Raw genomic sequence first — 16725 nt, 5'->3', positions numbered from 1 at the left:
CTAGCTGTGCCCGCGACTTCGTTCGCGTGGAATAGTGACTTTTCGCGCTTTATATAGCCACGGACGCTCAGGCGCGAGGCGCCGTGATTCTTTAAATTGACATAACTTTTTTATTTATGAACCGATTGACATGAAATAAACACTAAATCCTAAGTGAAGCTTACTACAATATATTAGTGAAAACCGTATCTAAATCGAATAAGCCGTTTCTGATATTAGCGTGCACAAACACACAGACAAACAGACAAAAAAAAATTAATTACAATTTCGGGTCCGGCATCGATATAATAACAACCCCTGCTATTTTTTTTTATATATTTCCATTGTACAGACACCACTTTTCTACAATTTTATTGTATGTATAGATTATGTCCATCGCTATCTATCAGCAGTTCGCGGGTAGTAGTCAGGTTCTAATGTTTAACTTTTTTATTGCAAGGTAGGCTTGCGCTTAATGACAACAGCCTTGTTGAAAAACAATAATAAGATCCAGGTTGAAACTTGCAACGCGGGCATCATTAAAAAAAAATAACGTACCTTCAATGTAGTTTAGAGATTTATGCATTTATAATTCCGGCTGAATTAGCAACATTATAAAGAATATATAGCACCAACATCATAAGTAGTTACATTTGTTATGATATGAATAAAATATGGTATTTTGATCAAGACCGTATTCAGAGGTTTGCGTTATGGCATTAGTTTGCTAACCATGGACGAATAAAAAAGGGCGGACGGATTGTCGCTGGACCATAGATGATACACTAGTACTTGCTACGCTGGACACCATGACGACGCATTCCAATGAGCCAGCTCGCGCGTGTAAGTACAATGGGTCACGCACACATTTACACTAATAAGCCCATCGGCCGCCATTACTTGTGTTATTCCACTCACACATACTTGCACCGCCGCCATTGCAGTTCTTCAATAATTTTTCTTATACAGCTTTGATGTACAGGAAAAACGACGGTGCCGACTTTGACAAACCTCTAAATACGAATATAAGGTTTATAGAGTTGAAGCCCATGCGAATAAAAGCATGCACCCACTAAAATTGCTAAGCTGGAGATTACGGTGGGATAGAAATAACTGGTTTTATAATGGCTTCAATGGAATACAATATGAAGTGACTAATCAAAGGTTACTTTAAGGGCTAAAATACAGCTTAGAAGTGGGTTTGTTTTATCCAACAATGCTGCCATCTTTTAACTAAAAAGCTGTAAACTGCAAAACCTAAAAAGCCGTAAGCAGAAAAAATATTTAAGCCTCCAATTAGTTCTCAAAGTAGGAGTAGTCCAAGTAGGAGTTCTCAAAAATAATGACTATAAACCTATGTAACCTTCTTCAGGAACATCAGTTTTTGAAAGTTCTCAAGTTTTTTATGGATAACTCGAAAAATATTTATTTTTTGTAGTTAGCGGCTTTTTAGTTAAAGGGCGGTAGAATGTTAAATCGTCACAATATGTCAAATATTCGAATTATAAAAGTGAACCTGAAATTATTTCAGACTTTGCAAAAGGCATAATAAATTATTATACCATAATTTGAGGAGTCAGCGAACAAGCGGTGTAATTAAGCTACTGATCATACTTATTTTTAATATAGACGTTTTTGGCCACAAATCTGAAGTGATTTCCAAGAAAAAACTACTTAAACCTTGAGTCCAAAGTTCGTTACTTCGATTATAACTAAACTCATTTGCAAGCAAAAGGCCTATAACTGCTAATTCATTTTAATTTTCATTTAGATTTTATATCTTCCTGTAAAATTTAAATTGCGCAATTACGCCGTTTTAGTCGCTATCTTTTTATCTTACTATGCTGACTCACTTATGAAAGTACACACATGCAAATGACGTCAATCAAAGTCGATATAATGCATACATTTTGAGAACCCAATACTATAATAATAAAATTGGTCTATGTGTCAACGGATATGTCAAAAGTACAGTTTCTTTTCTCTCTCACTCTCATCTGACTTTACAAAGATTAGCCAATGTCAAGTTTGTAGTTATTTACAAGTTAGGGAAACTATATAAGTATGGACTTCGTCTGTGCCGGCGCTCGCCGACACACGCGCGGCGCCTCTTTAGAGCACTTCCCAGTCAGTTTTACAACCAAAACACCAGTAAAACACAAAACCAGGCCACTTTTAACAAAAAAAAAAAAAAACAAACAAAAAAAAACACTCCAAAAAGGCAGAGCACGCGCGCCAGCAAACGCCAACACAGACGAAGTCCAAAGTACAATTTACCCTTAGACTAAAATTGAACTTTGGACATGACAGTTGACACAATATAGAGCAAACATGGCGAACGTGTTTTCAAAATGTATGCACACATTATAATATGTGATTAGCTTAAATGTCCCAAATATTCGGTGTACGCTAACTTGACGGATGATATGAAAACAGTATATTTTTATAGCTATATTTTGTATAGCTTGGCACAGTCATTGGATTATAACTTAAATATTAAACTTAACCTATTTGTCATTTTAATAATACAAATATGTAAAAAAGTCTCGTATTAACAATATAAAGTGCTGCTGAAAAAGCTTGAATTATTATATCTAAAACCGTGTAAAGCAATTTTTCATTTAAAGCAATGATTCAGTTTCTATTGATTAATATAAAGTGGTAGTTACTTATAGACATCATTCAAATTTTTAAAACATTAAACATAGGTTAAGTACATTCAAAAGTTGCAATGATTTTTCAATAAAAAAATATATTTTACAGTCCAATATAAACCATAGCACGCCTGTATAGGGCCAAAACCAACATTAGTCAAAAAAAAGAAATTATAATTTATAACAACCATTTTGTTGATTTGAGACCACAATAGGTAATTTCATATTATCAACAACCGGAATGTCAATTTCGAATCACATAAACATAGTAATAATCGCCTTTGTTTCAATTTTGTCAATAGTTAATTAGAAAAATACATTAAAATAAAAGCAAGTACCTAAAACATTATACTTTTCGAAAAAAAATATGTTTAATTGGCCTAGTTACATTGGTGAGCTTTTGACTGTGTAGACTGTATGTAGAGGTATCTGTCATGTAAAATTCTGAAGCTATGCATGCAATAGATCACATCTATAGTGCGTTTCATCGAATAGTACCTATGGCGTTATGTTGGCTCCCCTGTCTGTTGGGTGGTCATTGGCACCATATTGGCATGAGAAGACGCAGATTTTGTTTATTTTCATTTGATTTTCATTTCATTCATTCAGGAAAATCAAATGAAAATAAACAAAATCTGCGTCTTCTTAAGCAAATATGGTGCCAATGACTTGGACAGACAGGGGAGCCAATATTACACCATAGGTACTATTCGATGAAACGCACTATACATTCTACAGGTGGTTCACTAAAACTTGCTGATGTCATGTTGGCACCATTGTAAATCACACAATAATAGACCCTAAGATCTAAGGAATAAAGCAAACAAAGCAATGGTGTCAACATGACGGCAGGGGACAAGTTATAGTAAACGGTCTGTATGCGTAGTATTAATTTATGTTGAAGTTGCGCGTGTTGCATGTGCGTCACAAACGAGGAAGAGAATGCGTGGGTGCGTGCACCACAGGGTTTGATGCATGCACACGCATACGTCTGGTAGTTAGCGCATGCATCTAAAGAAAGTTGAAAGCGCACCAGTGTAGTTAGACCATGAGTCTATACTATATACCTGGATTGGGCACTCGTAGTACCTACTTAGAAAAAAATCCTACTTATCGCTTTCCTACTTAGACTAGCAAATTAGAGCGAGAGATCGAATCCCAGTGGGGTACTCTCGCTTTCACTTTCGCTCGGCAGTCGAAATAGGATGGAAATAAGTAGGTCTTTGCTTCAAGTATGTACTTAGGTTTTACTTCTACTTCGTGAGTTAGACTTATGGGTCTGTGCTAAGTATCCAAAGTTTTTTAAGTACATCTATGACCAGCACTCATTCTTCGACCTTATAACACCTCAATATGTTCATAAAATCATCTAAATATACAGATAAACAATATGTATTATTCAATAAACAACTGTCAATTTCATAAATTGAATACTCAACAATATATTCATACAAGTAACCTACAAAAAAAAAACAATTATAAAAAATTATTGTACTTTTATCATACTAGGCTAAATTATGTTAAAAATATAATATGTGGTAAGTATATCATTTTGTCTTTTATATTATTTATCATTATCAATAATTATAATGACTATATATTAAGTAATATTCTTAAAATCTAAAATTCAGCTGTCATGTTATGGATGCGATCTAACTGTAGGAACAGTCCAACAAGGCTCTTTTGGCACTTGAGTAAGGGCGCAGTTGTCGCTTTATGCCGGTTGCCGACACAGCGAACTATCAACAAGTGCACTTCTCTAGATGGCGGCTTTAGTTTCGATTTTGGCCACGCGCCAAAAGAGCCTTGTCGAACCGTAGAATAAAATCGTCAATATACATATTTAAAGTAAAATGCCCGTATAATCGTAGTCGCTATAATATGCGATGTTTTCTCTATTAAAGATGTTTTATTTCGCGAAGACTGTTTGGCTATGTTTGTGTGAGTGCGCACGTACATATTATTATAGTGTGCGTGGCGCTCAGTTGCGATCGCGACGCGGTTAACGTTACGCACACAAATGCGTTAACGCTTATCGGTACACTCACTACTACAACCAAGACTGAGTGGTTACCGTGAAATGGAACATTCAACATCTACACCATCTGCAACCCTAAATAGGCGCACACCTGCGGCTAGCTTCACTCACATCTTCGCAAATTCGATTTTGATTGGTCTGTTTCAGATCCGGAAAGTTGCGACCACCTATCAGCAGTTGGGGAGGGTAGTTTTCTAATGTACACAAAAACCAAAATTAAATAAGCATTTGATATTACATTTTTATCAAAACCCAATCGGTGACAACGTGCACTGGTACTGATTCTGAGCGCAACAAAATTTTAGAGTAGTCGCATCTTTTTCTTACCAATGTGATAAAAAAAGGATAGACAAACCTAGTTTACTTTAGAACTGTCAAACCTCCTGATTTTAGGTGCCAGTCGTGAGCCTATTGTATGTAGAATGCACTAAGTCTTTCCGTCGTTTTTTAGCAATATTAAAAAGAAAAAGATACTCTAAATCTAGTTTAGAGGAAAACATTGGAATCGCTGCCATTGTCACTTCGCGCAAACTTTCAATTTTTTAATGTTGGTTGATAGATAATTGGGACCAACGATTGGATAGGTATCATTTGTACCCTATAAACAACTGATATATTATTTTTAAAATTAGCGATATTCTGTCAAAATGTGTCCTTAAAAAAGAATAGCTGTATATTCAGATTGTTGATTTTGAATAAAACATTTTGGGTGCAACTTCAAACTTGATAGTCATTATTGTTGTTTAGATCTACGGAAAAAAGTTTACTCGCTAGCTCGTAACTAGCTTTTGCCCGCGGTTTTTGCTATAATTTTATGATACAATTTACAGCGCTCGGAGACAATGCAGCTATTTAACAGTGAAAGAATTTTCAAAATCGATTCATTAATTGCGTAGTAACCTCTGCATACAAACTCATATACTTACTTCTTGATTAAAAGATCCCAAAAAATAAATCTGTATCTTAAAAAACCCCCTTAATAATACACACCCCTTAATAGTACAGTAAGATAGAACAGCGCTCGTGGCGGTAGAATGTGAAACTAGAATTTATCAAAGATGTTTAAATAATACAGAACTAAGCAAGTTTTTTGTACTACAAATTAAAAGCTTACTTGTACATTATTTTGGAGAGGATAATAATTGTTTATATAATTTTTGTAGTATTGGCAGGATGGCAAGTTTTTTATTTATTTATTTTTTATTAATAATAATTCGAAAAAGCTAATATTCTTCTCAAAATGGAATATCTATTATTGTATTTTTATTGTTTAAGATTAGTTACTTTGAGCAAACCACTCACTCTTCGGTTAGTATGACATTTAAAAGTACATAATAATATAGGTATATCCTAAATTCTAATATTAAGTACAACCAGTATTATACACAATATAATTTGCTATCCTAGTAATAAAATTAAGTAAATCATAAATGTCTTATGTTATCGTAAAATAACTTTTAAGTACATGGCGTTAAGTGCAACAATAATTTCACAACATTGTCCTTTCTTCAGAAAATAAGTGCAGTAAGTAATCATAGTGCAGGCGTGATCAAAATAGAGTATTTCAAAAACGTTTGGGATGCAGGGCTCCGCTTGCAAAAAGTGAAATGAACGAACGCGGCGATGAAACGCATATTGGCTGGGCAGCGCGTATTGTTGCTGGGCAGCCAATATGAATGAATGAGACAGAATAAATGCGTTCAAACTAAGGACATACTAAAGAGGTAATTTTCAATTGACATTTGATAAATAGAGGTTTTATATTATTAGTTTGAATGCGTTTTACAAGGCGTAAGAAGCTTTGCTTCCATCCACTGAATTTCACGGCTATTTCCCGCATTGGCCAAACTGGTCAAAGTTCAAAGGCCAGTCCAATTAGAATGAGGCCTAAAACTTGGCCTTGGGCAGCAGTCGTCAGAAGCTTTTGAGCGTGAGTCCCCGCGCGGGGAGACTGTTGGCCTTGGCCGGGGCGTCCCTGGCCTGGGAGTGGGCCACGGCTATACTGAGGCACTGGGCCCACTCCTCCGCGTTCTTACCGTCTTTGGGCTTGAGGATGAGGGTCTGGTCTCCCGTGAAGATTTCGAAGGCTTTTGGAATGTTGCGCGCTCCCCGAGACACTTTGACTGATCGGATCTGGTTGATGTCTATGCTCTCGCCTCCACTCTGAAAACGCAAATAGATAGCTTGTTAAGGAAGATAAACAGGAAATTCTCAGCAGGCCTAAGTCTATACATTTAAAATGACTTATTTATTGAAATAAGATTGAAATCTCTAAATAAGCAATCGTAGAGGCTTAATCAAAAAAGAGTAGGTATTTCAAAACTCAATGTTTCGGATAGGAGGAGACTTATCTTGCAAAAAGTGAAACTAACGAACGCAGCGATGAAACACACCAATCAAAGGTACTCGTAATGCGTACCCATAGGTATGTGTGAGCGAGAAAATTAAACAGACACTATGCTTGTTTCTTCAAAAGAATCCACCTGAATATCATATGGGATAGTCTGTCTGTCTGCTACGTTTCTGAATTTTTAAAAAACCTACATACAATCCACATCGGCGAAGTTACCTGCATCATCTAATAAACTTACCGCTCCTTTACACGACAGATGGGCACCTGACAGCGTAAAATATCTCGTACGCCATCGCCTAAACAATCTCCAGCGGCCCTTCTTCTCCTTCAGCTGCCCCTCTATCACGGGCTGCCCGTCCGCCGCCAGGAAGCCCACGGCCCGCTCGGGGTGGTTGCAGAGGAAACACCCCCAGGTGGCCTGGGTTGGAGGCAAGCTACCCCCATCCGTTCGGGTGGAATTGACTTCAAAAACGTCAAAGAAACCCGCTGCTCGGAGTTCGTTTAGTAACATTTCTTGCTCCTGTGGGGAAAACAAAGGACTAAAAAGATATTTCAGAGACAGAATTTTTATGTTTCCTCTGTATATATGCAAAAATTTGACCAGCTTGCATCACATAAAGGACATAAACTGATTAGCTTGTTAGTGTAAAAAGAAAAAATTTAAGGAAGATCCATTGATACGAAAGGTTGGACCCCAGTGGTGTTCAACCTGTCACTCTCGCTCTGCAGTCGAAGAGGGATAACGACAAGTAAGCATTTGCTTCAAGTGATATAAGGAGTGCTCTATCCATAGGTATATGCTATAGCGCGTTTTGTAATCGCATCTTATCTATCAAATCTTATATGGAATGAAAGTTAAGAACCCTATGACTTGGCTTAACCAAATCAGCAGGACAACTTGGATTTGGCAACTGTCGCTATTCTATAGATGAATATTTATGTATTACGCCATCTAAGCTAAAAAATTAATCCGTGAAATTAGAAAAAGATGAAGGTTACAAGGATGACGGTACATACCTTAAGTCCAGGAAATGCGCCAGTGACTAGTGTGAGAAAGGTCTTGTTCTCACACTTGAGGATGTCCCAGCAATGTTTCAAGCTGGCCACGGTAGGATCTCTGGAAGACAAGGCCGCGGCGTGACGCGCTTGTAACGCCAGGAACATAAGGTGTATCCACACCCGCGGCGCGCGCGTCCGCATCGAGAACGCCGCTCGCGCGTACAGGCAGTGCGGCCCGCGACGACCGCATGCGAAGGATAGCCGGGCTTGCTTCTTTGATCTCCGTTCTAAATGAAAGGAGGTACAGGGTAAATATACGAATTATACAAACAAAAAGCTACAATTGGTATGTATAAAAAGATACAGTTGCTTGTCAATCATAAATAAAAGATGATACTTTAAAAATTCCATCATAATACAATGCAGGCTGGCTTCACAGCTCTGGGTTCTAGCCTTGGCCGTACTGAACTGTAAATAAAATTATCATGGAATATACACATTGTCAGTGCATCGCCGTTCATATTAGAATTTCGAACATGGCGGGCACGAGTATTCGTATTCTATGCACCTGGGCACATGCATTTTTCGTAGGACTTTGACATAGTCATATGTTATACAATTATTTCAAATGTACGTTTTTATGATCACAAAATTCTATGTTTGAATGCCAAAATCTTCAAACACTCCTTAATAGTAAGTAGGTACTCACCTTCAATCGTGCATTTAGCTGGCGGTGGTATCCTCAGCGATACATTATCCATGTACGCCTTAATTTTATCCAAATGTTTCTCACAGAAGTGTTGCACCGTGTCTCTCATGGGATACGGCTCGAAAACGCTTATCCTGTGATTCGAGTTGGAGTTATTCGAGTTGCTAGAGTTGATCATCGTCACACTGGTGTTGTTCGCTCGTCGGGAGGTTACAGTGACGGGGCCGATCGGGATCGGGTTGGAGCCGACAGCGATTGGCCCCGACCCGCAGGTTTGGGTCAGGACGGGTCCGGTGCTAGGCGTCGAGGTGATCACTGAGACTTGTCCGAGAGCGGTGTTGGAATGTTGTATGGAGACTGACGTGGGTATGAGCGCGTCGGATGACTTGCCCGTTAGAGGGTTAACGGATATGGATTGTGTTGGGAGCGACGGCGGGCCGGGGATTACTGTGGGTCCGGAGTTCTGTAACAAAGAGGAGTTGCTTTGATTTTAATGTTTGGTGCAGAGTTAGCTTACATCCCGGGGAAGGACATGGGCAACATTTTATCCCAAAAAATCAAAGAGTCCCCATGGGATTTTAAAAGACGAAATCGTGGGCATCATCCATCTATAATATGATTTAAAAATCTACAACAGTGCTTACCGTGGCAGTGTTTGGTCCGATGATGATATTGTGGTGGTGGTGCCTGGAGGCCACGCGTGGGGCCAGCGGCGGGGAGATGGTGGTGACTGTGACCGCGCCGCCGCTGCCGGCCTTCGCCACCGTCGGCTTGCTGCCCACTACTAAAATATATAGACATTTTTAGGGTTCCGTCCCCGAATGGTGCCATCGGAACCCTTTTACTAAGGCTGAGATGTACAGAGCGCACTTTGACTTTGCCCAGACTTAAGACACTGTCAAAACGAGACAGCGTTATACCGCTGGCATAAGTTTGTCTCGTTTTAACTGAAACTTAAGTCTGAGCAAAGTCAAAGTGAGCGATAGGTAGAGTCGATAGATTTCAACCTAAAACTCTGCTGTCCGTCCGTGCGATCGTCTGTCTGTCAGTGGGCTGTGTCTCGTGAACCATAATAGGTAGAGACTTGAAATTTCCACAGAATGTTTCAAAAAAATTCAAAATTGTCGCCATGAAAAAAAAGTGTTATTTCTTGTATGATGGTAAGGAGCACTCCATATGCGTATCCAACTCGCACTTGACCGATTTTTACTATAAGTAGCTGCAATCAGTCGACAGCCTTATAAGCAGGTTAATGTTGCGTTTTCTATGACTTTACCAGACTGGAGGACTACAGCTGTCCTCAAGTTCGTACAGTATTGAGCACATTTGCCCATCAAAGAAAGACATTAGAATCGAGACTTGAAACATTAAGTGTATTTATGGTTTTCAAATACTCACTGGGTGGAGTCATGTTCTGCTGCGCGTTAATTTGCTGTGAAGATGACAATCGCGTCATGCTTTTGTGAAGACCTCCAACTGAACCACCTAAAAACAAGAAACAAGTCCTAAAAATATTAAATCATCCTAAAATATCCATAAGAATAGCAATAGTCAAAATATTGTTAGCGTCCAACGTGACGCGCAGAGTTGCCATGTAGTTTCGTTATTCCTAGTGTAGTATTTAGTGTGCCCAATCTGCCCATACTTATATACATATTTTCAAAACAAAGCAAACTTTATAAGTAGTCTTGTATAAACCACTAAACTTATATTTTTTAGTCACTAACCTGCAACATTCAACCTTGTCATGCTCCTATGTGAATTAGGCCCAGGATGCAATCGCCCCGTACTTCTCGAATCACCCAATTTCGCCCGCCTCGTGTACCCTGTGACCGGCGCCACGGATGTACTGACAGGGGTCACAGTTGACCCTAAGGACACCGGGGCTGTCGTCACTGTTGGGGACACGGTTGACCCCACGGACACTGGGGTGTTGGTGGTGGTTGTGGAGTTTTGACCCCCAAGTTTGACGATTGTGACTCCACCCGGTGTTCTATTGACTTCGCCGTGAGTCGATTTTGGTCTGTTGCTGTAATGGAAAACTCCCATTAATCAATTCTTAGATCCAAGTTCTACTAACGTTATAAAATGCAGTATACGCACGGTCCATCTGTTTAAATTTTTTTGGTATAGAGATATCTGATCTCTGAATATGAAAAAAAAATTAAATATGCCTCTTAGGAATGGACATATTATCATGCTATTTTTGTTTTGGGTATTCACAAGATTTTTAAAAACCTAAATTCATGTGGATGAATTATTATTATTAGACGCATACAATAGCATAACACAAGTGAAGTGATGTCTTTACTGTAGTTTTAGGTAATTTATACTCCACCAACTTTCCTGTGGTTGTCTCTCAGCGCTCGCCCGACAGTTGCTCTACAACAAAGGTCAACCAACGCTCCTGTAGTGGTCGCGTGGTGTGTTACCTGTGGTTAGCTCTCAGGGCGGCCAGGAGCCGGTCGGTGAAGAGAGCCGGGTATGCGGAACACAGCGCCGTGGCCTCCCGTATCAGCGCGGCCTGCTCCGGCCACTCCGCGCCCGACAGTCGCTCCACAACAAAGTTTAACGCTTCTTGAGCACGCTCCTGAAATAAACGATTAACTATAAAGGGCTGATTTTACATCTATCTGTGAGAAGCTTACATTGGCTTTCCAGCAACACTCCTCGAAATCCTTTGCGACCTGGCTGGTGTGCTTAGATTTTGGAGTGAGCTCGGCTAGCTTGAGTGACCAAGGAGGGACCTATCCCGAGATCTGGTATTGGCTTAAACCCACGAAGAAAGAAATTTATATTTTGTGCCTTCCTGCGTGTGCTACGTATATCTACACACTCACCCTGCTGGTGTAGCCAAGTGTAGCAAGTATGGTAGCCACGAGCTCGGTGACGCGCGGCGTGGCGTGCGGCGCGCGTGACGCGCGTCTGACGGCTGCCGTGTGCTCCGACACCAGCGCCGCGCGGCTGCGACTGACGCGGGCAACCACCTGCGACCAGCCACCAACATGGTTATAAAATAACTTCAAGAACGTAAAAGTCTGATGACTTATTATGCTGGAAACTTATCGCTCCTTTAGTTCTAACACCATGTAAACTGTGTTTAGTAACTCACCTGTAAGAGATCAATACACATACAGCCTGGGTCGTTCTGGTTGGCAGTATTAGGGCACAGATACGAAAGCAGCTGTGGTATCGCAGTTTTGAGCGCCTCCGGTCGCCTCGCGGCTATTTGTTCAAAGAGGGCGAAAAGTGAGCTCTTTTCCACCGGCTCAGCGTGCGGTAATAGCGACACTAGAGCCGTGACGTGGCCTTCCAGTGGCTCCGGGCAGACTTCGTACAGGTTGGTCAGAATACGGCAGAGCGGGTAGTTGCCTACAAACAGGGGTACATAACGTTACGAGGCTTACATCATATCGATATATGCACTGGCACGGATTTCAAGGCATAAAGCTTAAATAGCGAAAATTGCGCACATGTAATGTTCTCAAAGATGTGTGAAGTCTGCCAATCTGCACTGGGCCAGCATAGCAAACTATGACCTTTTTAATCTTCTCAATCGGAGAAGAGACGCGTGATCAGTAGTGGGCCGCCGATGGGTTGATGACGATGTATCGGTATATACAACGGTATGGATTTCGAGGCATGAGCTTCAATATTCAATTTAGAGGATTTCTACTTGCAAGAAGTACTTGGTTATCGAATGAACGTAAAATATTGAAACTAGTTCATAGGAGTAAGAAATTACTAGACTTAGTTGAGTCCATCATATCGCCGTAATCTTTTTCTGCTCCTGTTGACCAGGATCTGTTCCATGGCTCCTGTACTGTGAACTAGCATATACCTGACATAATAGAGTCCATGATAGTCTGCACGTGAGGCTTCAGCAAGACTGCGTGATGCACCGCGGCCAGGGACAGGTAGCGCGCCATGTGCCGCGATATCTCCCTGTTCCCTTTGTGCAGGAACTGGACCGCGACGGGCAGGAACAGTTCCATAACATCCGCGTTACCGCTCGTTTCCTTGTCGGCTTGCAATGGAAACGAGACCTGTATATTGAATTACGGACGTAAATACGAGATGTGATCATTGATGTAAGAAAATACAATAATTAATGACCCCAAGTTTTTAGGAAAAAAATTCGCGTGCGAAATGTTTTACACAATAGAATGGAATGTTTTTCATTGCGCAAAAAATAATCCACATCAAAATACTATTTCGGACTTCGTCTGTGTTGATGTTAGCTGGCGGGCGTGCTCTGCTTTTTTGGAGTGGTTTTTTTTTTGTTAAAACTGTCTGGAAAACGCTCTAAGGTGGTACCGTGCGTATGTCGGCGAGCGCCGACACAGATGGGGTCCATACTTGTATAGTTTAACAAACTTGTGTTACAAATAACTACAAACTTGACATTGGCTAATCTTTGTGAAGCCAGACAAGAAAAAAAAAAATTTCAACAAAACATAACAAGTTGTTCTTACCAGTACAATACAAGCTATAACATCTGAGGCTATTTTGGCATGGGGCGGGTCATCATCCCTCAGATGCCCCACCGGCATCAGGTTATGATGCAGGCAGGACTCCAGCAGAGCCACCAGGGCTCCACAGTACTTCTCCAGCGTCCCTGTCTCTTTGATACAGGAAGTTACTCTTGTCACACATATCTCTATCAGTGCTTGATCACGATCGTTCCTGATGTAGTCTGGTCGTGAAGATATGTCTGTTATCTGCTTAAGCTAGAAACAAAATAATATATCAAGTATATTAGACTATACTTTATTACACACTTTACACTTTATTACGACTTTATGACACAATAAATACAGCTTGTAACTCAATAAGGAATTATTAGGACCCTTGACTAGTGAAGTATAATTCAAATAAGGCAATTATACACAGGAGGTCCTTTCTGTAGCACTGGCTAGGGTCTTAGATAGACTACATGACAAATAGTGCTCTATTTATCATGTAGTCTAATTGGCAATTTAGTTATTCAAATACTTAATGTATGGTGAAAGAAATATAACTATGTTTAATAGCTTTAACCAGATTAACCAACACAGCTCAATGGTTTGTGAAGCAGAAGTGGCAATGGGTGGGGCATTTTTTTTTTTAGGTACATTAGGGGTACATGTTCACATTAGGGTGCCAAGATGGTTGATGACAACCTCACACCGAAAAGTGCAATGTGGGCAGATAACATCAAAAGAATCACAGGGAGCCACTGGATTCAGGTGGGGCAAGACTACATTTCTATTATATTTAACAACTGAAGACTTCGTCTGGGTTGGCGTTTGCTGGTGCGCGTGCTGTGCCTTTTTGGAGTGTTTTTTTTGTTGAAAGTGACTGGTTTTTGTGTTAGTTGGTGTTTTTTGGTGGGAAGCGCTCTAAAGAGGTGCCGCGCATGTGTCGGCGAGCGCCGGCAGAGATGAAGTCCATACTTATATAGTTTCCCTAACTTGTAAATAACTACAAACTTGACATTGGCTAATCTTTGTAAAGCCAGATGAGAGACAAAAAAAAAACAACTGAATGATGCCACGACTTTATCTATGTAGATTTAGATTCCAAGTCTTTATCTATATCCATGTAAAAAATCATGTTGATCTGGCATTCTGTTATACCAAGATTGATGAACAAACAAACACAATTTTAGTATTAAGTAGTAGATATATGTAATTTATATTTTTTATAGTATTTGTTCACCATTTAAACCTTGCAAGTAAGATCACACCATTTGTGTAAATTGCATAACAAACCAAATCATGACTTGTAATTTATTATCAAAAACAAGATAAAATGGCCAATTCTGTTGTAAACAATCTCTCAACTAAAATGACAGCTCTAAAAGTACTATCCTTTTCCACAAAGAGCATTAAGAAAGTGATAGCAATACATTTAGATCTGTCCTACTTGACTACATGATGCATCATCACTTATAAATTTCTTCACTACCATCAATGGTGTTTTGAAAGCTGTGTCAATAGTTATTAATAGAGAATTTAGTGCTATGTAATTTCAAGTTGTATACATCATTGTATCATCAGATGTGGGTGCACACATTTAAATACAAGTGTATAGTTATGTTAAGCCTCGATGACACGGGGCGAGTTTACAAGCTGCTAGCGAACTCGCTGCCTTGTAACTTGTAAACTCGCCACGTGTCATCGAGCTTTTTCACAATCTGCTTTTGATTATCAGATTGTAAAAACGCTGCTTGAAAAATAGAAAGCCGGGCTAATTTACTTGCTATTCGCTGGCGTGTTGGCCTGTAAGCTAGCTAGTAGCCACGTGTCATCATCACTGCTAGTAAACTAGTTGCGAGCATCTGCATTTTGGCAGTTAAAGCTAAAATGTCAACACGCTAGCTAGTTGGCTAGTGAGCGAGTGGAATGTTTTGTGTGTCATCGACACTCGCTTACTCGCTCACTCGCTAGCTTTTAAACTCGCCAACTAGCAGCTCGTAAATTAGCCCAGTGTCATCGAGCCTTTACAGTAGTACAAGCAGGTACAAAGATGATATTGGTGAACTGTGTATACTTGTTATAATACTAAGTGATGCCTGTGACTTCATCCTTGTGAATTTAGGTATTTTAAATCTCCTGTGGGATCTTTGATATTCCAGGACAAAAAGTATCCTATGACCCAATCTGGGATGCAAGCTAGTTCTGTACCAAAATCAGTTAAATGGATGGGAGAGTCATGAGAGCAAACAGATAGATGTACTTTTGCATTTACAATAATGGCAGTATAGATTAGTAATTATTATAATCTATGTTTCTATAATTTGTAATTTTGTTATGGGATAGTGCCTAATTTAAAAAAAAATCATTATATTCATTCAAAAGGGTCATTATTTATTTCTTTAACTAAGGCATCTTTATTAAGTACTTATTAAAATATTAGAAAGAATAAAAATACAGGATACACTTAAAATCAAAGGGAGACTTTATCACTACCATGATCTCTTCCTTAACATTCAGTCATTATTACATTAAATCCAACTTTGTTTTTAGATCAATAAATTAATATGTTATACCCTGTATGGTAACAGGAGATATACCTAAATAAACACAAGATCAGGAATAACTGTTAACTGGCAATAAGATGAATGAATGAAAATGTAAAAAATATGTTATAACAGTTTTTGACTAAGTTATAGACATAATATTACTTACTTACACCTTACCTATAGTGAAAGTATTTGTAACTTAGGCATAAAATAAAGACATCAGTTTACAAAAATAAAATTTTAATTTCTACGAAAACTATAATGTTTAGTCATAGTTTAAATAAATAACAGAGCTTTCACTAGATTTCTGAATGAGTATTGGAAATTAGAAACTATGGAAATCGTAAACAAGTCCTGTAACTTACCACTTCATTCAAATCATCTACGATATCAGAGTCTGGGATGGCGAAGATGTCTCCAGCTCTCGTCAGATCCCGTTCAGTTAACACGTGCTTGAGGAGTTCGTGCATTATGCTGGCAGAAATCTGGCTCCAAGATATCACCTAGCCCACTTAAAAACAACTCACAATACACACAACCTACACACTTCGGGTGGCCAACATTCGGTCTATCCCAACCATATTTGATTAAGTACACTTCTTTAAGCCGTTTCTAATGAAATGAAGCAAAAATAAAATAATATCGAAATTCCGCCAGTGAGCAGTGATAATTTATAGCGAAATTAGTTCTGAAAAATTGAGCAAAGAAAAGCGAATTTTGTGGACACTCGACTTGTCGCAAACGTCAATCTGTCAAGTGTCAATGAACTTAAATTCGGATACTCGTACAATATAATCAAGTAAGTGGCTGGATGAGGAAGGCTGAGGTGTGGAGGCGCTCATAAACTGAGAGGCCCATAAGGCCTATGTCCAACAGTGGAAATCCACAGGCTGATGATGATGATGATGATGATGAATCTTGCACGAATGAGGACAGATTAAGACGAACTCTGATTAGTTAGGTATATTTATCTAAACCACAACAAAA

The 16725-nt window shown here is 39.3% G+C and overlaps 1 protein-coding gene across 2 annotated transcripts; it reads right to left on the bottom strand.

The window, feature by feature from the left end:
- Nucleotides 1–6223: 6223 nt before the first annotated feature.
- On the bottom strand, nucleotides 6224–16475 carry LOC123881117 (protein melted). Of its 2 annotated transcripts, none has more exons than XM_045929712.1 (13): nucleotides 16104–16475; nucleotides 13208–13462; nucleotides 12574–12778; nucleotides 11845–12104; nucleotides 11573–11719; nucleotides 11165–11322; nucleotides 10460–10761; nucleotides 10131–10217; nucleotides 9377–9516; nucleotides 8733–9195; nucleotides 8042–8310; nucleotides 7263–7544; nucleotides 6224–6834 (listed from the first exon to the last, which is right to left on the bottom strand). In XM_045929712.1, exons 1-13 carry the CDS (start codon nucleotides 16206–16208, stop codon nucleotides 6586–6588), a joined length of 2922 nt encoding a protein of 973 aa, XP_045785668.1. In that variant the 5' UTR covers nucleotides 16209–16475; the 3' UTR covers nucleotides 6224–6585. The 2 variants fall into 2 exon arrangements, with proteins under 2 accessions (XP_045785668.1, XP_045785669.1); XM_045929713.1 differs by having other exon boundaries at nucleotides 9377–9513.
- Nucleotides 16476–16725: the final 250 nt, after the last annotated feature.

Source organism: Maniola jurtina, chromosome 3 (assembly GCF_905333055.1).
Source record: "Maniola jurtina chromosome 3, ilManJurt1.1, whole genome shotgun sequence".
NCBI lineage: Eukaryota > Metazoa > Arthropoda > Insecta > Lepidoptera > Nymphalidae > Maniola > Maniola jurtina.
This window is presented reverse-complemented; position numbering and strand designations above follow the sequence as displayed.